This window comes from Ambystoma mexicanum, chromosome 4p (genome assembly GCF_040938575.1).
Source record: "Ambystoma mexicanum isolate Mex_15411 chromosome 4p, UKY_AmexF1_1, whole genome shotgun sequence".
Lineage (NCBI taxonomy): Eukaryota > Metazoa > Chordata > Amphibia > Caudata > Ambystomatidae > Ambystoma > Ambystoma mexicanum.
In genome coordinates, this window is record NC_090927.1 from 270,253,087 (window position 1) to 270,277,660 (window position 24,574).

General features: G+C 43.0%; 1 protein-coding gene across 2 annotated transcripts in view; it reads right to left on the reverse strand.

The window, feature by feature from the left end:
• The window catches only part of CLIC5 (chloride intracellular channel 5), a 971,906-nt gene that overhangs the window by 41,076 nt on the left and 906,256 nt on the right, over positions 1 to 24,574 (reverse strand). For both annotated transcript variants that reach the window (XM_069605797.1, XM_069605798.1), the window contains exon 5: positions 20,110 to 20,291. In XM_069605797.1, the coding sequence (XP_069461898.1) occupies positions 20,110 to 20,291 (182 nt within the window). The remainder of the gene's footprint in view (positions 1 to 20,109; positions 20,292 to 24,574) is intronic.

The window sequence follows — 24,574 nt, forward strand, 5'->3', positions numbered from 1 at the left end:
GGTTGACCGTGTCAAAGGCAGAAGAGAGATCAAGCAAGATAAGAATGCAAGGGGTGTTAGAGTCGAGGTTGGTGAGCAGGTCTTCACGGATGTTCAAGAGAGCAGTTTCCGTGCTTCTGACAGCTCTGAAGCCAGATTGATGGTCATGAAGACAACCAACAGATTCAACGTGGAGATTGAGCTGGGAGATGGCCAGTTTCTCCAGGAGCTTGCCCAGGAAGGGAGTGATGGAGATTGGCCGATAGTTAGCTGGGCAGGAGGGGTCGGCAGAGGGTTTCTTAAGAAGAGGGTCACAAGGGAGTGCTTCAGGGGGGAAGGGAAGATTCCAGTGGCGAAGGAGTGATTGCAGAAATCTGCCATGGCAGGCGCCAGGGAGTCGATGTGATCCTTGATAGTTTTGGAGGAACAGGGGTGAACCTGTTTCGACGAGACTTTCATAGCTCGGACTTGTCTAGAAACCTCGTCTGGAGAGAAAAGGGGAAAGGCAGAGAACCTCAGGTATTTCCTGTGTTTGAGATGGATTGGCACATGGAAATAAGCATCCTGAAGGTCCAGAGATACCAGCCAGTCCTGGAGCTGGACGGCCTGAAGGATCTGAGAGAGAGTTACCATCTTGAACTTGTCCTTCCTGAGGAACTTGTTCAATTCTCGTAAGTCCAAGATAGGTCTCAGTCCTCCGTCTTTCTTCGGTATGAGAAAGTAGGGGGAGTACCAGCCCTTGTTCCTCTCCGCAACAGGTACCGGTTCTATGGCTCCTTTCTCTAGCAGGTCTACGATTTCCTGCAAGAGGAGCGGATCTGGAACTTTCAGAGAGCTGTTCCCCGGTGGATGACTCTGAGGGATGCGTAGAAAAGGCAGGCAGTAACCTTGGGCAACTGTCTCCAATGCCCAAGCATCTGGCGTAATAGCCTGCCATTCCGTCAGATATTGAGTTAACCTGCCCCCTACTGGTGTCTTGTGAGGAGAGTCCTCAGAGCGGTTTGGAGGCGGCTGTTGCAGATGCCGAGGGTAAAGAGGCACCTGCTGCTGCTGCGGCTTTTGTATTTTTACCCCGTCCACCTCGGGTGAATTTTTTCGGACCCCTTTGAACCGGCTGTCCTCTGACTCTTCCGAATGCGGAATAGAAGCGAAAGGACTTACCTCTCCAAGAGGTTCCTGAGGGGCGATATGGTGTCTGACGGATTGCAGCTCCCAGGGATTTTGCTGCTGCCTTTGATGTTTGAAGCTTTTCCAAACTGTCATCCGCCTTCTTACCAAACAAAGAAGAGCCGTCAAAAGGCATATTCAAGAGTCTGCTTTGCACATCTGGAGCAAAACCAGACTTCCGCAACCAAGCAAATCTCCTGGTTGTTGTGCTTGCCGCCATGGCCCTGCTGATGCTGTCAGCAGAATCGATGCCAGTTTGAAGGGATTCGCACATAGTGTCTTTACCATCCTTGATGATGTTTAGGAACGCTTCCCTTTCTTCTCCCTCCGGGAGGCAGTCAGCCGCTGATGAAGCACACTCCCAAAGTGTGTGGCTGAACCTTGCGAGCGTACAAGTAGCATTGATGGATTTCAATGCCATGCTACATGCAGAAAAGACTTTTTTGACCATAGAGTCATATCTCTTATCATCCCTGTCCTGTGGAACAGTAGGGTAAGCCGATTTACTACCTGATGAAGTAGTTGCCTGAACAACCAGACTCTCCGGAGTTGGGTGTTTGGATAAATATTCAGGGTCAGCAGAAGACACCCTATATTTTGCTGATAATTTTTTGTTAACCGCCGGGATTACCTCAGGTGTTTCCCAGTTTGCCAATATTCTCCTTTGTAATGCCGCATGAAATGGCACCACAGGATCCTCCTGTGGACCTTTGACCAAGATGTCTGTGAGGTCGTCTTGCTGAAAAGCAGGTGAGGGTGTGGACCACCCCATAAACTCTATTATCCTTGCCATCAAGGTTCTATAAGGGGTTTCAGCATGTTCCCCTGGGTCTGGTCTGGCAAATTCCACTTCTGGGGAAGTGTCCAACCCACTTGCTTCCTGTAAGGATTCTTGGAGGTCTTGAAACCTACCTTCCTCAGAGGTAAATTCCTCTGGTACAGGAGTTGCAGATCCCTGCAACTCAAAAGGTCTTTCCGGATCCGAATCCTCCCCTTCTTCATAAATAGATAATATGACTCTGGAGTGATCAGGTCTTGAAAATTGTATAAATCCCATTTCCAGAGCAGAAGGGGCCAAATTCATCATGATTGGCTCAGAAAACGGCGACGTCGTTGAAGCGGACGTTAAAGGCTTCGAAGACGGCGTCGACTCGACTCACCTGTGCGTCGAAGAACCCTTCGATAACGGCGTCGAAGACGCAGATCTATGCGTCGAAGGGATCTTCGACGACGGCGTCGAAGACGCGACTTTGCCTTTACTCAATGGTTTGTGACGCTCTCGAGTGGCTTCTTTCGCCGGGTGCTGCGACTCGCGGCGCTTTGATTTTTCGGGTCTTTCACCCAGGGTATCACCCTCAGCAGTCTTCGAGGGGGTGGAGGCCGCTTTCTCGAGACGCTCAGCATCTTTTTCCTGAATTCCTCCCACTCAGCCTGAGAGCTATGTTTTGTGGGGCAGGAGACCCTTTTTGGGGAAACGGAAGAAGATGAAGACGAGGAAGGGGATCTTCGATGTCTCTTTTTTGAATGCTTAGATCTCGAAGAGTGATGGGAACTGCTTCGAGACCTAGAACGAGAATGTCTTTTGTGATGGCGAGGAGACGAATGTCTCGACTCCGCCAAGGAAACTTTCGAAGAAGTTTTAACTGCCTTACCACTCTCGAGCTTCCCCTTACGCTCCTTCAAGGCTTTCGCCGTCATGGACATGCAGTCCTTGCACTCCGAAAAATGGTGCTCGGTTCCCAGGCACCACAAACAGATCCTGTGAGGATCTGTCAACATTTTCTTTCCACAGTCTCGACATTTTTTGAAGCCGGACCGTGGAGTCGTCGGTTCGGGTGAGGAAGCCATCGAGTACGAGTCGGTATTCACGAGGAATAATGAAGTATATTTGACTGAAGAACTGAGCAACGATATTCCGAGGCCCCGCTAAGCGTGGAAAAACGTAACTGAGCAACAGACGCTGCGCGAGTCTATTTATACGCGTGATGACGTTGGCGCTGATACGGAGGCTGTCGAGGGACATCGGCTCGAGGGACGTCGACGCGCAGCACCCTCTACTGAAAAAATGTTCCGAGGCCAGCAAGCTGGGAGATGATCTATCAAAGATAAGGAATACGTCGGAGGACACAATCCCTTCGAAAGAGGGGTTAATAATACCAAAGAGATAATCGGCCACCACAGATCAAGGTTCTGTCAAGATGTAAAGTGGGAATGGATCTTCGAGACATCCTATTGGCTTTCTTTTTGCAATCATAACTAAGAGTTGGAACTTTGAAATAGGAGAGAAACAGGTCAGCTTGTAAAAACAAGGGGTGCGCTGTCAGATAGTGGGGATAATGGTATGAGTCTCTCCAACTGCATATGCTAAACATCATTGTGTTTGTACTGTTATGTTATGTTATTGACATTTCTTAAGTGCACAGTCACCCAAATGTATCATGGCGCTGGAGAGGAAGGTATAAAATCCATAGCCCATCAACATCAGTCACCTAGAACAAATGTTTTAGCGCCTTTCTGAATGCCAAATGATTAGACAGAATTTTCACTGTTAGTGGGAGGTCATTCCATAATTGGGCAGCAGCGACCAAGAAGGCCCAGCCACCAATACGCGAAGGGCGAAAGGATGGCACACATAATAGGCCTGCCGAAGTGGATCAAAAGGACCGAGTAGGAAGATAGCGAGAAAATGTTGTATGGATGTACTCTGGGCCTTGATTATGCAGTGCCCGATGGACAATACAAAGCGTCTTAAACCCAATGCGTTTAGCCACAGGCACCCAGTGCAGAGAGCGCAAAACTGGCAAGATCTGGGCATTGTAATAGTCCAACCTGCTCAGCACCATGGCTGGGATAAGGATTGCACCAGAGATTATGGAGGATAAGTCTTCGCAAATCTGTCAATTTATTGCCTGTCACGATCAAGTGCTCACAACATGTCTCCTAGTAACCAACTTCTAAAAGTCACTATTATCTTTTGCCCGGGTAGCCTCCTTTATTTGTGTCGATTTACCCAGTGCCCAAAATCTTTTTGTTTCTTAGCCAGCTTTCTTACATGCCGGCCTCTTCATTGCAATATCTGCCTTGTCCATATTGCATGTTTTCAGTCCCATTAAAAGGACAGATTTTGCTGTTTTACAACCACTAGAAAACCAACCTTTTGCCTATGAAGGCCTTTACTTTTTACCCCTAGAAGGAGGAGCCTGTGGGTTATGACCAGCGATCTCAATGGAACCCTGGAGACTCTGTAGGACTATGAATGTCTCCCTCATATGATCCATTGGACTCCGCAGATTTCTTCCCGGGAAAACTCTCCAGAACACAGAACTCAGACATCTATTCAACTGATCTTATCAGCTCATGCTCTCTGCAGCCCTAACTCATCAGATCCAGTCACTACCCTTGTAGTTATGACTACTGCATTACAAACGCATGTAGCGAACACTTTGTGAAAACATAATCAAAGAAAAGAGATGAGAGATGCTCTTTAATCGTATTGGTGACGCTCTTTAATGGCATGCACTCTGCCTTCTTTACAACTGAAGGAGCAGAAACTGAAACCAATGAATTTCGGACTATGCGTCCATCATCAGGGCTATCTCTGTCTACATGCGTTTGTAGTGTAGTAGTCATAACTACAATGGTAGTCACCAGATCTGATAAGTTAGATCATCAGTTAGTGCAATGACTGTACTTTCCTTGGTATAGTGCATTCCAGGTTTCTGGTAGACACCACAAATTGATTTTTGTGTTCAACAATTGGATTTCATAAAATTGTTTTCATAGAACTGTTTTTGTACTCTAAGTGGTCTTTCACAACCAATATTGTATTCAATGATACCATCCAGGCACAGCTGGATTCCTCCCAGTGCTTCTTGCAAAATGGCAGTAGTCGTCACATCTGAGATAAGGGGTGCTCCTTTTAGTGTTTATTTAGCATCACTATTTAGCATCACTGATCACACCGGTCTCAGGTATCCAAAGATGAGATGTTTTACAAAATAAGCAAAAGCGGGTTTATGGTTACTCTCCACTCTTTGCCTCATCTCAAAGGCCACAAGCACATGCCAGTCTATGGATCTAATTATAAAATAATCTGTTGTGGAAGAATATCTTGAGTTGCTAAAATTCAAATGGCTCGGAACATCAGGTCTCTCTCGCCTGTTAACGGATTTTAGCACTAATTCATAAAGCAAGTTATAGAATCTTATCTCTGGGTATTCATACGGGGATCCTGCAAATCAATAGCTTGGATAATCCATACATCATCCTGCCCCCGTTTGTATTAGTCCATCTGCCAGGACATTGAAGCAGCACATCAGCAGCCCTCGGGCCTCCACAGTGATCAGGTAGAACCTGGTCTGAAACATCCAGGGAGTTCATGCTTGTCCTACTGGAGGCATTATAGAAGCGAAAGAAAGTTAGCTTCTGCTTCTACGCTCTGTCAAGTTGTATTATTTGCAGATTGGGGGAATCAAGTTCAGCAATATTATAGTACAGCGGTCACTGCTCTATAGTTAAGGTGAGTAGCATGATCCATAGGAAACCTGAACATTGAATTGCTAATGACTTTTGACTTTTAGAACAGATGGGGCTGATTTTTTGCAAACAAAAAGTTTGTCCGGGGCCCCCAGACTGGACATTTCAGGAAAGATTTGTTAAAAAATGAAAAAGTTATTAAGAAAGCAAAAAAAAGCTGTTTACGGCCTACTTCCTTTTATTTTCCGGTAGAGAAAAAGTCAACATTTCTGCATAGCGCAGGGCAAAAAACACTATACCGAATTGGAGCAAATGAGAAACAACTTGGGCACGAAGCGCTGACTCGATTTCAAGGAGGGTTCTGGGGATATCTGTCGAGTCATTTTTTAAATATTTTACGAGAGTGGGGTGCCCTTTTCTCTCAGAATTATAGCTACATTTCGCGCTTGGTGCTTTGCAGCAGAGGGGCTTTTCAGAAATGATAACGCTGACCTTTTTTTTTTACTTGATTCAGGCGATTATCACGATCATTAATACGGTAATGCACAAACGAAAAGTGAAAAAAAAAGCTTTTTGGAGGTGGGAAAAAGATGAAATTGCATTAGGGTGTAGGTGGGGAAGGGGGAAAGAGGACATCATGTGAAGTTGGAGTTGATCTGGGGAGCCTGTCACAACTCCAACGTTTTCACATTAACACCGTAATACCCTGATAATTACAGCGAAAATAACGGGGGCGCAGGAAATGTGTCACAGATAAAAACAGGCGTCATCGCATTAATTACAGCGTTATTAGCGCTGAAATTATTGGGGGGATGGAAAATGCTGAACAAAAAATAAATAGGGGGGCATCTGTTGTAATCACATATACCAGGCAGGTAGGCCCCAAAGAAACCTATTGGTGTAACATGTGCAACGGCCACGGCCAAAAGCCAGAACGAGTGGGCTTGAAAGAAACCTAGTGTATTAAAATATAGAGTGGGCACGGCCAAAGGCTGTGTGCACTGGTCAAGGCCAAAAGGCCCTGGCTAGTGGACCTTAAGGAATTGTACAGGTACAACAGGTACATGGCTAGTGGGCACTAAATAAACCTTTTCTCCTCCCTACACCTACCAAAGTCAATCACTAATTGAATAATTTGTGTATTTATCCTTTTGGTTTAGGGGACACCCATCCTTTTGAATGCAACGTGTAGAGTGGCCACGGCCAAAGGCCATTGCTAGTGGCCCTTGAGTAAACTATGATATAACAAAACTCTTGAAATTCATTGAAAAAAACTATAGTTAAGGGACAGTTAGGGTGATCAGATTTAACGCAACAAAACCCTTGCAATTCAGCGGATGTGGGAAGTCATGATCATCTTAACTCGCCATCTTCCCATTGATGATCCCTGGGATCTGATCACCTTAACTGTCCCTTGACTAAAGTTGTTCAATGGATCTATAGTATACACAAGCATAACTGAGAATCATGTACTTAAACCTCTAGAATTTCTACGTTTTTTATTTTTCCTTGCTCCTTTATTTATTGTGACAAAGCCATCCACTACTAGGAGTCTAAAGAAGCAGTTTCCTAGGTGAAGGACCACATTATGGATACAATAAGTTGCAAATTAGTCCTCTGTCAAATGAGGGACAGCTCCTTTGGTGGATGCAGAATGAAGAGCTCCAACAACAGCCCTTCAGTTAAGGATGTCCTACTTGGAGAGCAGGCCCCACATGTGGGTGATTTGGTTTGAGAGTCAAAGAGGCTTAAGCACTAGAATGTCCTCATTTTCAATCAGCTGTCAGTGTGTGTCTGTACCAGTGCTCGCGCCTCTTCATGGGTGGTCTCAGTGAGGTGGCTTCGTCCACGTAGTCTTTTAATGGCCAGTCATGTTGAGACAAGCAGAGCAAGCTCCGTCCTGCTCTCACCCCAATTCCTACAGGTCTTGAACAGATCTTCACAATCAAGAGGCTATTAGAATCTTGCATGTTGTATCAGGCTATCCCCCTCATCCAGTCTTCAGGTCAGCAGCCTGTTGTGGTCCCAGTTCTTCTATAAAGTAACTGGAGCAGACCATCTACATTTATGGGGACCTGTGCCAGAGTTTAGTGCCCCAACCCCCAGTCATAGTGTTTCATTCATTACCATTTTTTTTACAGCTGCCCAATTAGTGGTGGCCAGTATCATCAAACTTCGCAGATTTCTTCTCATCTCAGGCAAACTCTCCAGCAGGGGATTCAACACGAAACCCGGACATCTATTCAAGCTGACCTTAGCTGCTCATGTTCTCTGCCACCCTCAAACTTATCGGCTGGCAAAGCCATGACTATATAAAGGCACATCCATGTCATGTTCCCTGACTGGTAGAACAATACCTCTGTGCAGGATCCTATACTGGATCTTGTAGATGGATAGCCGCAATGCTCAGTGCTAGAGTGCAGTGAATCTGGCCTTTCTGAAATTGATACATTTCAGCCACTAACCACCACTCGAGCACAGAGAGCCAGCTAAGCAAGACCACACAAGGGGAATGCAGGGTACATGGTGTCCTTTAACCCTGAAGAACGCATGCTCACTTAGGTTGCACATTGGTAGTCATTTCTCGATTTGAGATCAGAGCTCATTGGTGAAAAATAAAATAAAACAGCATGGCAAACGACAATAGGTTTAGGCATCAGTTTAGGACTTTGAATGACCATAAAACTGAGAGCCTGCTCTTCAGATCACTATGTCTGTCTCTCTTTCCATTTGACTGGAAGCATTTGGATTGCAGAGTTGGACTCGTTGGACCCTCTGCCAAAACAAGTCTAGGGGCCATTATCTAACAATGATCAACAATAATCTCACCTAGACATTGCAAACAAACACTGTTGTAAAAAATGCATGACACCAGCTGCATCTACTAAAGAAAGTCCTCACTCTCCTGCAGCCCCACCAACAATTTGCTTTAGGCCCTGCTGTGCTATTATTCAGCCTACACTACTTCAATGGATTGTGTGATGAAAATATTTATATATACATTTGAAAGCATAAAATCACACTGCCTAGTTCATTTTCAGCCCCAAATACCATGAGCTCCTTACACTGGCTTCCTGGGAAGAACCGTGATATTTCAGGAGCTAAATCCAGGCAAAATATGCCCTGCCTGGCCGTACACTAAACTTCCTATTGAAAGTATTGCATCTATAGCGCCTAGATGCCTTCAGGCCTTTTGATTGCACTCCATAAATCCTAATAATAATAACAATAGCAGACACCAAGAAGACTGACATCATACTTACAGAACCTACTCTCCAGCTGCCTTATGTTCAGGGCTCCACCAATGGTAGTGGGCTCCAGCCACCCCCCACACCATGATGGACATGATGGGAGAACAGCATTCTCAGTTTGGCCGCATTGATTACAGTATCATTTTGACGAAATTGAGCCTAGAAATATCTGCCTGACCCTCACTGCCTGACTCCAGGATGCTGGGCGCAGTGCGGCACCAAAGCGAGGCTGTTGCCTCGTTGCTAGGTAACTAGCCTGATTATCTCCAGCCAACATCCGCCGGCAGGCGGAAACACCGGCGGCCCCACTAAGGCCCACATAAGGCCCCTGCTTACCCCTGTTTGCACAGAGTATGCCGAAGCCGCCCCCCCATAATCAAAGTATTTGGGCATCTCACAACCATCCCTAATGGGTCTTCATCATGGGCGTCTGAAAATCCGTGGAACACTATCAGTACGTAAGAGTTAATATGTAGAGTTCCATTGAACACGTGCACATTGATGTATATTTCTCATTGAACCAATTACTTAAATGCACCCGCGTGTAATATTATAGGCCTCATTTGCAGAATTTAACACTGTCTTTCCAACCTGTTTGCTTCTAACCATTGCACCAATCGAAATAGCTTACAGGTCCTGCCTATTTCACAGTCTAGGTCGCAGCAACTGCACCTGTGCTTATCAGGCTGACAACTTGTGCCTGACGTTCAGTACGCACAGATTTGACCCGTGTGCTAACACTGATGCCTGCTCACTGCATATTGAATATGATGCCTGTTCACTGCATATTGAATTTGCCCCTTCTGCCAAATTTCAAACTTAGACTTTTGCAAATTTGTGAGCCTGAATTATTATTATTGGTAACAGCCCATTTTGCTCAACTGCCTTATTTGTTGATTTTCGAATCTAGGCGTCAGTACATTTGTGCCCTAACTACTCCTAATACATATAGAAACTGTCCTATTTGCTAATTTCGATGCTAGGCTTTGCATATCTGTGCCCTCCATTTGTTCTTACTGCACATAGGATTTGGCCACTCTCTAATACTTTAGTATACAATCCTTCAAACTGCACATGAAGCACATCTGCCTACACTACTTGGAACAGCCAATAGTGTTGTATAGCTCACTAGCTTCTAGGTATACTATCCTAGAATAATGTTATAACCTAATGATGCTTATGATAACCATTCCCACTACTAACCAGTATAATACTCTTGCCCGACTGACCACCCCACTAGCGAATGACGCCGGTTACCAGATAGCAACTAGTCGCACTCCATACAAAGGCAACACTTATAGCTGACCCATCTCATCCTCAATTTGTACGTTAGTCATACAGTATGTACCCTACACTGTCTAACTTAGTCTACCTGGGCGCCCTATTTATGCTAATGGTATTCTACACTATGGCTACATTAACTGGGATAACAGATTCACTGGACAATCCTACCCTGTCTCCTAAACTACCTTTGCACAAGTCCAACTCACCGTCCAAAACGACCCCTTGTAACACTGTGCTCTGAAAATCCCGACTCCGGGCACGACTACCCAGAATATTTGACCCACTTATCAGATATGAGGTTAACTTTAACCTCCAAAATAAAGCATCGCACAAATACGCATCTAGCCCTAATACTAAGAGCAGTAATAACAAGCCCCACACAAAAAGAATTAGGACTCAACGCACAGTAGTTCGAGACAGTACCACCCTACCTCTTCCAGATAGCCTACACCCAACCTCAAAGGAGCCTTAATAAACGCTAGATCTTTAGTCGCCCATGCTACAGAAATAGCTGAAGTCATCCTAACAGAAGACTACGACTTTATAGCTGTCACAGAATCTTGGCTTCATGAGGCAGCAGGCCCTGCGCTGATCTTAGCCATACCAAATGAATACACTATCCTTTGAGTGGATAGATGTGAAGCTCGAGGCGGAGGATTAGCTATCATTGCCAAAGCTAATCTCTGCATGAGAATATCATCCTCCGATACTTTCAAATCATGTGAAGCTATGTCAATTAAAATACCCACAGCCAATTCTCAAACGCTGAATATCCATCTTATATACAGACCCCCTGGTCCCATCAATACCTTCATGGAAGATCTTTCCACGATTCGCTCGGAAAATCTAAAGGATACCTCCCAAACATTATTGCTAGGAGATCTCAACATAGGCTTTAATGACACCAACGACCAACAAGCCACTGCAGCGGCCAACACCCTGACAGAACTCAGCTTCACCCAAAGAGTGAACGAACCAACTCATAACAAAGGGAGAATTCTCGATTGGGTTGCAGATCATAACTGTAATGTCTCTATCTCTGCCATCTCACCCCAAATTTGGACGGACCATTATCTGATATCTTTTATACTAGCAACTAAAAGACCTACTTCACAGCCATCTTGCACCCCGCCTATACTTACTAGAAACAAGAAAAATATCACAGTAGAAAAACTATTCCCTTGCATCCTGCCCACCCTTAACTCCCTACCTGACAATATGGATCCCAGCTTCTTAGTTGAAGAATATAATAAAGTCATGAACAAAACTCCTGATAATATTGCCCAGCTAAAACTTAGAAGTAGCAAACCCAAAAGCCACCTAAACAATTGGTTTACTCCTCATCTAAATAACTTAAGACTAGACAAAAGAAAATGCGAAATTGCCTGCAAACTTCATCCCACTGCAGAAAACAAATCAAAGTTAACTAATATATCTTCCCAATACAAAAAGGATATCCTCTTGACGAAATAAGAAACTTACAACACTAGAATTATCCAAGCAAATTCTAGCATGAAGGAGCTCTTCACTATTTTGAAAGAATTAGAAAATCCTATCACACCCCAAGACAATTGTGTCAAAGATAAAACATGGTGCTCCGATATCCAGCACGTGCTAGCCAACAAAGCCTTGATCCTTCAAAATGAAATAGCACTAAAGAAAGCGTCACTAACGTAAACGACTCCATCCAATAAATCCACAACTCTGAAAACTAAACCTACCACCCAATTTCATTTCTCTAAAGCCTCCATTATAGAGGTTGAGAAAGTTATATTGGGTCTCAAACCATCCAACTGCAAGGGCGACCAATGCCTAGCACAACTGATCAAGGACGCGGCTAGGGATCTAGCACCGTTCATTACCAAACTCATCAATGCCTCCTTTACATCCGGCACGATACGTAGCAACCTTAAGGAATCATGGGTACTCCCACTCCTAAAGAAGCAAACGCTCGACCCCGCAATACCGACCAACTACAGGCCCATCTCCACTGTGCCATTCCTGCTGAACATTTTAGATAAGGTGGCCTACATCCAAATCCAGAACTTCTTAGAACTCCACCAACTATTAGGTTCTCGACAATCTGGTTTCTTTACATGGTACAGAAACAGAACTCATTGATCTTAAAGCCCAAATAGACAACTTAAAAGACAATGGAAAACTCGCACTACTCCTCCTCCTTGACCAGTCAGTGGCATTCGACCTAGTGGATCACAGCGTTTTATGTAGCCCCTTGGACTCAGCTGCTCATTTCTCTAGCGATGCAATAGCTTGCATACAATCTTGCCTTAGCGACCGAACTATGAGTGTCTTCTCGCCATCTGCGGCCGCAAACCCTACCCCTATCACTTGCAGGGTGCCCCAGGGCTCCTGTGTTTCTCCTACCCTGTATAATATCTTCACCAAGCCCCTGTTTGATGATTTGGACCATCTGGGTATCACCTACACTAATTATGCAGACGATACCCAGATCCTCCTACCTCTTACGGGGGACTATAGCAAGGATTTAGCACTGGTGAATAGAATTTACAGTATGGTTCAGGCATGGATGGCCACGCACAGTCTCTGCCTGAACGATGATAAAACAGAGCTTCTCATCCTGGGAACCTCTTCTCTTCTCACTAGACTTGGCACAGAATACTCATCTTTCATCATCGATGCGAATCTTATTAAGGTTGCCAAGGAAGTAAAAATCTTAGGTTTTTACTTAGACTCCACCTTAACATTCATTAAACAGGTAAGCACCCTAGCCTCCTCTACAGCATATCCATGCAAATTAATTAGAGCTGGCAAACAATTCCTCTCACCCAACAGTTGCATGATCCTAGCCAGAGCCCTCATTATATCCAAGCTAGATTACTGCAATGCCCTATATATTGGAGCAACCAAATTCATTATCAACAAAATACAGACACTACAAAATAATGCCCTTAGAGCCGCACTTAGTATCTCTAAGAAAGAACGTATTTCTGAAACAAGAAGGAAGTACCAGTGGCTATCACCACATGAGAAAATTAGACTAAAAACAGCATCCCTCATCCATAAATGCCTAAACAATAAAGCACCACGATATCTAATAGAATGATTTGCTAGACAAACATCTATTAGACCCACAAGACTAATAAATTCCAATTGCCTTCAGGTGCCTCCCTTTAAACTATCCACTATTGGGGGCACCAGCTTCCCAGTCAAAGCAGCCCAACTTTGGAACTCACTACCTACCACACTTAGACTGGACCTTCACCAAACCTTTACCAAATTTAGGCAAAATCTGATCACATGGCACCTAGAGAATGATGCTAAATGATCCTGCAGAATGTGACCATAGTTGTAAATAACTGTACATTTCTTGTCTATACAGTCTCCACTATTGTTTACTCTATACCACTGTGATGTTTTTTTCTGATACTTTGTAACCTATGTAACCTATGTACCAAGCTGTATGACCTCCTACTTTTGCCTGCGCCGTGATACCTTCGGGTCTGGCGCGCATAATAAATATCAAACAAACAAACAAACATACTAGGTTCAGTGGAATCTTATTGAAACCTGAGACAAATGCTCCTTTTACTATCCAATCGCCACACAATACTTGAAGATGTACTTGTAGAATTTTGACAAGGATACCTCTCCTTTATTTTTTAATAAGCTATGAGGGTCACCTACCCAAATATATTGATGCTTTTTCCTCTGGTTGCTGCTGGATCCGGTGATCGAGAGGTGATGCAGAGGCAGCAGCATGATATGATATGACTCCCTGATTGCTACAGCAAACTAATTTGATGGTGATCGTTGTGACCAGGTGGATATCTACCTCGGCTTGCTGCTCCCTGATTCGTTTACACTGGCCAGAACAATTCAGACCCCTTTGTTGGCAGAACCAATAACAAGTACTGATAAAAGGGAGTTGTTTGTCAGCTGGGCCCTGATATACCCTGAGCATAGAAAAGAGAACATAAGAAGTGGAGCTTTGTGCCCCTACAGAGGCTTGGCAAATTACAGATATTACTAGATGACGAAATAGGCAGAGGCCCACCCCTGCAAATGTCTAAATATTGGAGTGCCTGTCTGGTACCCGTCTCTGCCTACACCTGTCTTCCCAGACACCCAGGCACTTCTCTCCTTCATCAACAGACTTGCACCAACACTGAAATAAACTGCATTATGCCAATAATTGCCTTTATATGTGCATTTTGTTTGACAGTGGCTTTTCAACTGCACTTTGATATCTCTAGTAGTGTTTGCAACTGCATTTTGGTTGCCTTTGGACTTTTGTCCCTTCCCTCTCATAATTCTCTCAGGTCACCTTCCATTACCAGTCAAGTCACATTCATAGCACCTCACTGGATCTTACCAGCCTCTTCTCCTCTTCTCAGCCTTACCTTCCTCCATTGACCCTTCCCTTGACCACTCCCTTATGCACTACACTGTATCTGTGCCTCCTCCATTCTGCTCCCTCTCTCCTTGATCACCAAACACAATTTTCCAACCAGACTCCATGGATTTTTTCAAATTGAAGGCACCCCTTGCAGCTCCAAGGAAAAGGCCTTTCAAAATATCAAACTAGCATTAGTTTCCCTCCTTAGACCTTCACTCTCACATTCAATCTTAAATCACCTCACTCCCACTCGCAACATTAACCTGTTTTTCACCTTCCATCCAACATCTCTTCTCTCCGCTCACCCATATACCTGCTACCTAGCCTAGAACCCTATAATGCATGACCCCCACTCATACACTCCCCATCTCTTCTCTCTTTTACAGTGGCTTTGGCTGCTACTAAAATCTCAAAATTAAGTGACACCCTCACTACCCTCCTCGTAGTCATTTCTCTTTACTTCTTCTCTCCACTCCTTCCATGATATTTCCCCCACCAGTCCAGCTGAAATAGCACCTATTCTCCGATCTGCCAAACCATCCTATGCTCCTACAGACCCCAGTTAGTTATGGATCTGGTAAACCTCACATGCACCAATGTTGCCCCTCTCTCTATATCCTCTTCCTGTAAATTGGGATATTCTCTGCCTACTATAGGTTGTCCAGGGTCCTTCCCGTCTTAAAAGAACTACTTCACACAAGGGACCCTCCTAACTACCAACCAGTTTCTTTTCTCTGTCACTATTCTAAAATCTTATAGCGCATGGGGTTCAACAGCAGTAACACTTATCTGAAAATACAAGGACACAGCGACAGATTCAGTTACAAATTCCACAATGATGACTCCACAGAAGCAGAACTTAACCATGACCATGTCTATGTTGCTCACACATCCTCAATCCTCATCCTCCTGGATTCCTCTGCTGCCTTTGATACTGTCATGACTCCTCTCTTCTTCTGGCCACCACTCACTTTGGCTTCCAGGGCACTGTCCTCGCCTGGACTGCCTGCCAACCTACCTAATTCCTTTTCTATCTGTTAGAATAGTGGTCCACCCTCTGCTACTCCACTAACAGCTGCGATTCCTTACATGCCTGTCCTGGTTGGTTCCGTCATATTCACTCTCTTTGCCCCAATCCTTGGCAAACTCAACTACCCCCTTTGGGTTCTCTTATCTCTTTGTAGATGTCACACACATCTTTTTCTTTTTTCTTCCCTTCTTCACCATGGAGCTATCTTCCTGAATCAGAGACTGGCAAGCCACCATAAGCCACTGGCATAGTGCTAGGCTGAATGATGCTTAACTCCTACATTTAACATCCCAAGGCCCCCCTGCTCTATTCTCTCCCCCTTAACACTCTCACCTCATACCCAATCTCTTGTAACCTGGGGGTTCTTGGACACTAGCTTGAAACACCAAAAGTTAATTTAGTTCAACGAAGGCGACAAGGGTCAACTTTCTGAACATCTGCGAAATCGACCTTAACTCACCTTTCCCTCTTCACTTGTGTACTTAGTAGACTAGTTGCTGCTACAACCTCCCAATCGGTCTCCTTCAACTACGTCTTTGCCCCACTTCACAAGGCCCTTAACTTTGCTAATTGCTGTCTCTTTTATATTTATTGAGCAGACACGGCATTTCACAGAGTCACACACATAGAAAACATGATAATCCTGAGTCAGGTGTCATACATAAGTTGGAGAGGTAGTGAGCAATCAGGGACAGTAGAGGACAGGACAAACACAAGTAGTTCAATGGGACTGAATATATACTGGGAGGTATGTACAATGGATTTGGTAATAGAGTAGCCAAATGGGTGTGTCATGTGGGAGTAGGAATGCACAAGAGAGAAAGGATGAGAGAGAAGAGTGGGGATACAGTCCTTGTGCCTCCTACAAAGTTCGAGATGCATGTCTGATTTGAGGAAGCAGACCTGGGGAGGAGTAGATGGAGGCTAGATTAAAATCTGAGAAAGCCTCATTAATCACAAAGTCCTGGATAGGGGCGAGAACAGAGGACTTGATTTCAGCTAGGTAGTGGGCCAAGGAGTTTGGATTTAATTTGCATTTTGAGGTGGGGATACGGGGACGAGAACAGGGGGACAATGATGATAAAGTCGAATATGGAGTGGATGAAGGCATCAGAAAACTGACACAGACAACCGAGTACAGTTTGGGCTACAAACATTTATTCAAATCAAAAGGAGGGTTGGAAAAAGGCCTAACTTGCCCTATGCTAAGGTGGGATTTCTCTACCTAACTGAAACTAAGGAAATCCTCTGTCAGGAAGTCCAAAGTAAATGTCTGTCTGTGTCCAAAACGTGTACTTGCCCTCACATCTAAATGTGCATAAAGTGTAGGCATGTCAGCGTCAAACTGAAAAGTTTTCAAATACAAGTTCAGAACTTCTTCCAGCTCTTGGTTGGGAAGGGGTTCTCCCTTTCCCAGGATACACGATAGTTCACTTTATCAAAAGGAGGTGTTCCCTTACCGAAGCTTTCAAGTCCCTCAATATTTAAAAAACCAACACAATTGCTTGGGATCCTTCCCAACTTTTCATGCTTCGGTTTCTTTCACCAATTTCATCAATATCACAAAGTTCAGTTCAAAATACACAAGCGTTCCTTGACTTTCAATCACAAACTTATAGATGCATTAAGTGGCTTTTTCTTTAGATGGGTGTACTCCGTCCATGCGCAGTTGTCGGACCACACGGTCCACCCATTACAGGTCACGCAACCGACACACCTTACTTGCTTCTTCTTCACAGTTACTCTGCCACAGTTTCAGCTTTACATTGGAATTGGCCTTATCTTCTTGCAGCTGTCTCAATACTTGTTTTGCCACCATTCACTTGTTAGATTATCAAATATTTGTAAAGCTTTTGACATTGCATATTCTATTCTTTAAAAGTACACAGTTCCTTTTATTCTTGTGGCACTTGCCAATGCGTGTTCCTTTCAGCTTAAACAGTTCACTGTTCCTTTGTATCAGAGAACTTCACCAATTCAGCCACACTTGCTTTCTTTTAGTTTGGTATTCAAAAATAGTAAATCATCCTCAAATTCCATGTTTACTCTCCTGCTGGGAATTTGCACCCTGCTCATTGGCTTATTCACAATTTCAAAGTGCACTGTTTCGCTGGCCCTTCTTTGGCCATGTTAGTTTCACTTCAAAGTTCATTTTTCAAAATAAATCCTTTTGTTTATCTCTTTCTGCATTCAGGTTAGCATATTTATCAATCATCTGTATTTTAAGATGGACCGGCATTCCAACTGCTTACACGGTACCCTCCCTTACTTAGACAACAGTGTCCAGGAGTAATTCGGCCTGCTTTGACTTTCTATGTACGCTGTCTCTGGGTGCTGCTCTCTGTGGCTGTTGTTGCTCCTGGCTCAGCACGCCTCTCTTCCAGGGTCTCAGCAGCGTTGGGGTCACGGAGAGGACGTCCTCTCTGTGACTCCAGGAGGTAGCCAGGCTAGCCCTGATACTGGAGTCCTTCCAAAAGCTCCTGCGGTGGTCTGCTTCCGCTGCTATTACTCTGCAGCTCCTTGGCACTTTGGACACACATCTTCTTGCCTTTACCTCCGGCTTCTCCTGCAGGTGTTCCACAGGTGATCTCATTTTCCTCACCTGAGCGGGCCATTTATACTGCCCTCTAGGCCGAAGGTGCTGGCAATATTGCTCTAGTGCATAACGGTTTGGGTTTTCAGCATCCCTCTTCCTCGTCTCAGTACCAGAGTGGTGTTTGTGCATGTCCGGGTTAATAAAGGAAGCATGTATAACTCTGTGTTGTCTCTTCCTCCTCTCAGTACCAGGTTGGTGTGTTTTGGGAGAGTGTTTTTTCTGCAATCATAGGGAAGAGATTGTCAATACCCTAAAAAAGCCTGGGGGACATTTGATTCCTTATAAAAGTGAAATGGGGGATACTGTGTTTCACCCAAGGGTGCCTCATCCCCACTCTCCAAGTCTCCTCCACCCAGGTGATCCTCCCTCGCATATCCATCCCCAATGTCAGAATCCGATAGTGACAGCCTTTCTCTGGCCCCCTGGGAGGAGGATATATTGGGGATAGTAGTGAGGGCGCCCTGAGATTCCTCACAAATGACACGCATTTTGTTGACAATGGCATCTAATATATATTAAGATCTCACCTGTACCTTCTCAGCATGAAGCTAGCTACTGCCTGATGGCTAAAGTATTATGTAAGAATAGTTCTGAAAATAGTGTTTTCTGAGCAAGTGGAGGAATTAATGGATGGTAATACTAAGTGGCGTGAGTGGTGCAATGTACAAATTAGTGATTGTTATTTTATACCACAAGAATGAGTGTAGTGTTTTTGTGACTTTCAAGAACATTAACTATCTTTAATTTAAATCTGTGTATTATGATGGGTTTATGCAAATCAAACAAACTTATAGTTCAGTTATATTATCACAGAAATCATCTTGCAATGGCGTGGAAGAAGGCGGGGGGGGGTACAATATGCCAGAGGGCGCAGTGAGCTGGAACATTGGACGGGGGCAGAAACTAGGGTATGGGGTGGAGTATCCAAGGCGGGAGGTGATGCGAGCCCTGCATACGAGGCCTGGAATGCACTAACCTGGGACATGTTTCATCCATCAGATGATAAACCCCCACCCGGGATGGTTAGGACTTGCTTAAAGCTGGGCCATCAAGATGAGGTGTTCTGGACTGACACCCTCTTGTCCCCAAAGCCCCCTTGTGACACCCCAAGCGCCGGGGCTTCCCTGGAAACATAGTAGGATGCCCACATGAGCGTGCTTGGAAGTGAAGAATGTTTGTTGTTATTATAAAGTAACTTGTTGTTGTTAACCTGTTTTGAGTATACATGCGAAAGTGCTGGAATGTAGAGCAGCAAACTGTTAAAGTATACTATAAATGCCAATAAAAACATTTTAAAATTAAAAACACAGAAATCATCTCCTTACATAACGTGTGTGGGGACACGATAACAGGGTAAGCTCTAACCATGCCACCATCATGGCCATGCTTGAAGTTCCCTGATGGATATTGGAGTAAAGCCTGGTTAGCTTGATACCAACAGCTACCAGGAGTTACGTTTGACTCCCCTGGTCAACTGGTGCCACACAAATATTTATATGTGACATTAACACTGCATGTCTGTGAATGTGTGTAAAGGAAACCGAGGACACATGCAGAAGATATATAAAGAATAAGGGGTCATATTTAATGGTCAAAAAGGTATAGTGTGCATTATCTAAAGTTAGAATGAAACTCGCTATGAACTAGCTTCTTGTTCTCCAGAGGCAGCTTCTGCTCTTCGAAACCGTATTTTGACCCCTGCTATTAAATTTGCCATGATGAAGAATATATAAAAAGGATTTTTAAACTCCATTTTAAAACTGCCCAGGAAACAGAAACAAATCTTCCCTAGAAAGTCTCAAGAGCGATTAATATCCTTTAAAGAAATGTTTACTTGAGTTTCCATTCAAACTGTAAAGGATGGATTACATTAGCAAGTTTCTTGAAACTTTACTTTTGAGTGGACTTTGCAGGCATCACATATGTCCAAAAGTAAGATGTCTCTTACCTTTACTACATGAAGCTTGGGTAGAAGATTGCAGTCAGCGAGCGTCAGGTCATCACCGTCAAGGAACCTGCGTTTGGAAACCTTTTCGTCCTCAGTACTGTTTGCATCAATCTCCTCAGAAAGTGGTGTGTTAAGGTAATTATCAAGCTTCTTTAAAGCTTTCGTCAAACCTTTCTCCAAGCCTTAAAGCAAACAAAATGAAAAATTTACTGTTGGGGAAAAAAAATTTCAGAAGAGCCGGCGTGTATTTACGTATGTAAGGGGTTTTATATAGCTAGGAAGCATGAGAGAGCTGTGCAATAGGATGGTAGGGATACAGTATTAGAACAAGGAGGCAGAAAGATAAAGGGAAGTGGGAGGTCAAGTTGGAGACCAGTAAGCTGCAACTAGCAGCTTATGAAATATTCTTTGAAGAGTAGAGTCTTCAGTTCTTTCCAGAAGTGCAGGAAGCTAAGCTTAAATCTTACAGAAGTAGTTCAGCACATGAGAGATATACTTGTGTTTAAGCCCATGAGGGTTATAGAAAATCCTCACTGAGCTATATGCACTTGAGAGAAAAATATAAAAAGCATTGGGTCACTTCATAAATTATTTCTTATAACTCTTTGTGCATGAAGTGTGTTATTCAGCTTTAGATGATAACAACTGAAAAAATGAAAAAGAAAAAACACAGAAGGAAAAAATTAAGAGGCAATATTAATGAAATGATATGTAAAATCTACAGTAAAAATACCAAAAATAAAACTAAAATAGCCAAGATAACATTAACTATTATAATGACCCAAATTAAAGCACAATGACACAACATATATATTTTTTTCTTTTTGAAAGTTTATTTTCATTTTAATTATGACAACAATACATGAAATGACAGAAAAACCGTAACAAAAACTATATACATAAGTATAAAACATATTGATACATCCCCCCCTCATAGACACCAGGTTCACATCATGTAATATACAATTGTCAGATTGAATACAATGTCAGAAATGTACCCCAAATCTTAAACAGCCCATTTTTGCCTTGTTTCCTATATATACATTTTTCTACATCTGCCAGATAGGCATTTCTTTCAACCGGTCCTCCGTCTTTAAGGCAACATCGGATTTCCAACATATAAAACTAGTGTACACGCCTGTGTAGACGGCCAAAGGGAAGATTTTCATTGACACAGTAGGATCAGTATATATCCTAAGCCTACAGCTCCCTCTAGCTGTGACAATCGGCAAAGCTATGCAAATTGGCATTGTCTCTATGTAGCCTAAGGCAACAGCTCCCTCTAGAGGTGACAACAGGCAGAGCTACTGCATCAGACAAACATAGAGGGACAAACATACATTTGGCCTTTTATTATATTGTTAGTTTAAATCTGCATTGGCAAAGCCAGTAGTTTTCTCTAACTAAACATGCCCCATTCTGATTTTTTTAAATGCAACATTTATATATTGCAATTCGTACAAAACCATCTCAATAAAACGGTAAAATGTTAATACTAATTTTTACCATTTCTATAAAATAAATGGCGATACGCAAAGTACTTTGATTTAGGGCTGTGTGCCTGGATGCTGCAGTGCCTATAAATAAATTGGCTGAGGGCACACATGGTTAGGACATTTTTATTACACCAGAAGCTGCTTAATAGCTGCAATTAACCCATTATATTTGTGACAGATGCTCTTCCATGAATAAACAGCTGTTCTAATTCACCAAAATGTGAGTATGGAGCAACTGAAGGATCCGTTTGACCAATTGTGTTTCTGAAAAATCTTTATGCAGTCAGAAATGGTTATTTAAGGCACCATAATGTGACAGGAATTTAAATAACACAGAATAAGCTACTGGTGTCTATCTATCCCTCCACAAATGCCAGAACGAATTGCCACGCCCTTCTAGATAAATAGCTTTTTTCTCAGGCATACAGGTAGTACTGTCTCTATGAAACAAAACTAAAAATAGAAGCAGCAATTTCATGTACCAAACTCCAGACCCCTTCAAGCAACCTGCTCTATCGAATAGAATCACTACAGTCGCTACCATAGTTACTAAACACCTCCCCGTCCCCTCCTCTCAAACACACTTTTCCATTATTTGAAATTGAAAAGATGAATTAAATCATTTTCAAAGCACTATAAAATATACTTTGAATTCAATCCGGGCTGCATATTCTGGGGACCAATGTATAATTTAAAATATGCATACATGTTTTTCTGCAATGTGAAAGTCCTTAAAACTCTTCCGCAGAGTGCGCAGAGCATGTTGAATTACTGCAGTAATGGGGGATGTACTGACAAGATCTAAAGTTAACATAAGTCTGCACTGAGTAACTATTAGTTGATTGGTAACAGCTCTTGTCACCTTGTGCACAGTTTGTAAGCTTATTACACGGGGTTGTATGAAATGTACTGCATTATTGAAATAAAGGTCTGATTTGGAAATATTTGGACCACTTATATAGTGTAGCGTGTAGAGAATGGCTATGCACCTTTCAATGCAAAACTCTAAAGAAAGTGTGTGTACAAGTGACAATACAATGGTATCAAATCATGAAATTTCAGAGGATTATTATACATGTTATTTAAGCAATTACCCAGATGTGAAGTTTGCTGCTTCGATGTGCCAAACGACTGTACATGTTATGATAATTTGCAATGCTTCCAGAGAAATCCACTGTTTAATGTAATTTATTAACATGGTAACTAGTGACCCGCAAGTGACCTGAATACAATAGAATTACCAGTCACCTAATACATTTTCACTGATAATAACGCCTATCAGACAAATGGCAGCAGCTATACTTGCTTAAGGTATAATGTTCTGGTTGCAGAGCTTAAAACGTAAAGCATTCCACCGATTAAGAATCATGGTGAATGAATGGACTCCTATTTAAAAAGTTGATTTCAAGAACACCATTTATTTGATGATTTGACAGTCTGATAAGTGGATGCTCAAATGTAGGTGACCAGCTTTGACATGGAAGCCACTAGGTCCCAAAAATATATTTGCAAATAGAGCTTGTATTCTTCAATGAACTAATGTATAGATGAAACCATGAAATCAAGTCACTTGTCAAGTTAAGTGCAATAGTTCAGAAGACCGTATTCTTTAGCAAAACCGGATGCCTTGTAAATGATAAACACTTGACTTCAATTCCTGGGAACATTTTTTTCCCAAACGTACATAAAAAGCCTCATATTAAAATACCATGTGAAAATTCCTATTAATTCATTTTTTTCGTCACCTTTGTACTATTTATCTCACAAGGTATTGAACACAGATTTGGAAAGGTAGCGCTGAGCACCATCAGAGGGACATATTAACTATATCCAGGAATGCATACTTTTTGGATAATTTGCATTTATTAATAACGCCCCTTTGCTTAAAGCCACACAATTGGAAAGTGTTGTATACAATGCAGAATATTCCCATAAACAATAACATATTTAGTTAGACATAACATATTTAGTTATGCCAACAATAAATATATACATCCGATTGAACAGAGTTTTTCCAAAGGTGTGAGCCAGTTAGTAGGTAGGAACTTCTTCTTATGATGCACCAAGTTCTTGGGCCAATGTAAGGAACGGTGGAGGCCTTTTGCGGTGTGTATTAGAGAAAGAAACTAATTTCAGAACCCTTGCAATCAAAACTATAGTCACATGATGCTACCGTAGGCAGAGTTGTGCAGGTATAAAATGTAATGACTCTGCATGCATTGGCATCAGATTACTCTGCTCTCTTGGGTTGAGTCACTGGGAACAGGAGGATTTCCCAAATTGAGCCAGAGGAGGAACAGAACTTGGGACATCTCTTTACTTGGATCAAAGGGCTGAGGAAGAGAACCAGATGACATGGAGTCCAGTGGCTTCACATCCACAATATGACTGTCAGCCAGACGGGCCCTGAGAAATTCATCCAAGAAATTCCTGTCTGCAAGAGTTAATCCCGCAACTCTAATAATGTAAGTAAACCCATGCCCCATTGTGAAACCTGAGAATGAGGTAATTTCTCTCTCTGGATAAAATAAAATATGAATTGTCTGGTTTTGTGTCAGAAAATAAGGATCTCTGGGATTCTGCAACACAGCCACAGATTTTGAAAATTGACTAAAAGGTCTGCTGCTCTTTCACATCTCCAGTCACATAATATCCAAATGATGAAAATGTTTCCTGACTACGATAACACATTGAGCCGGAGGGCCTGTTAAGAAAATTCAATTCAGCTAGCTATTCAAAGTGATTGTTTTTTTTACCAGAACTCATTCAAAATGAAAATCCAAGTGATTTATTATTTACCTTTTGTTTTATTTCCATCTTGAAAACCATACTCAATTTTCGAAAATGCTCAGTTCATTGCTTCTGAATAGCCATTTCTTTAAAGAAACAGAAATGAACTTGTGTACTTATATCGTGCTGCATGCTAGAGTTCAGCCTCAAAGCGTGGGAATGGGTCTCAAACCCCTACT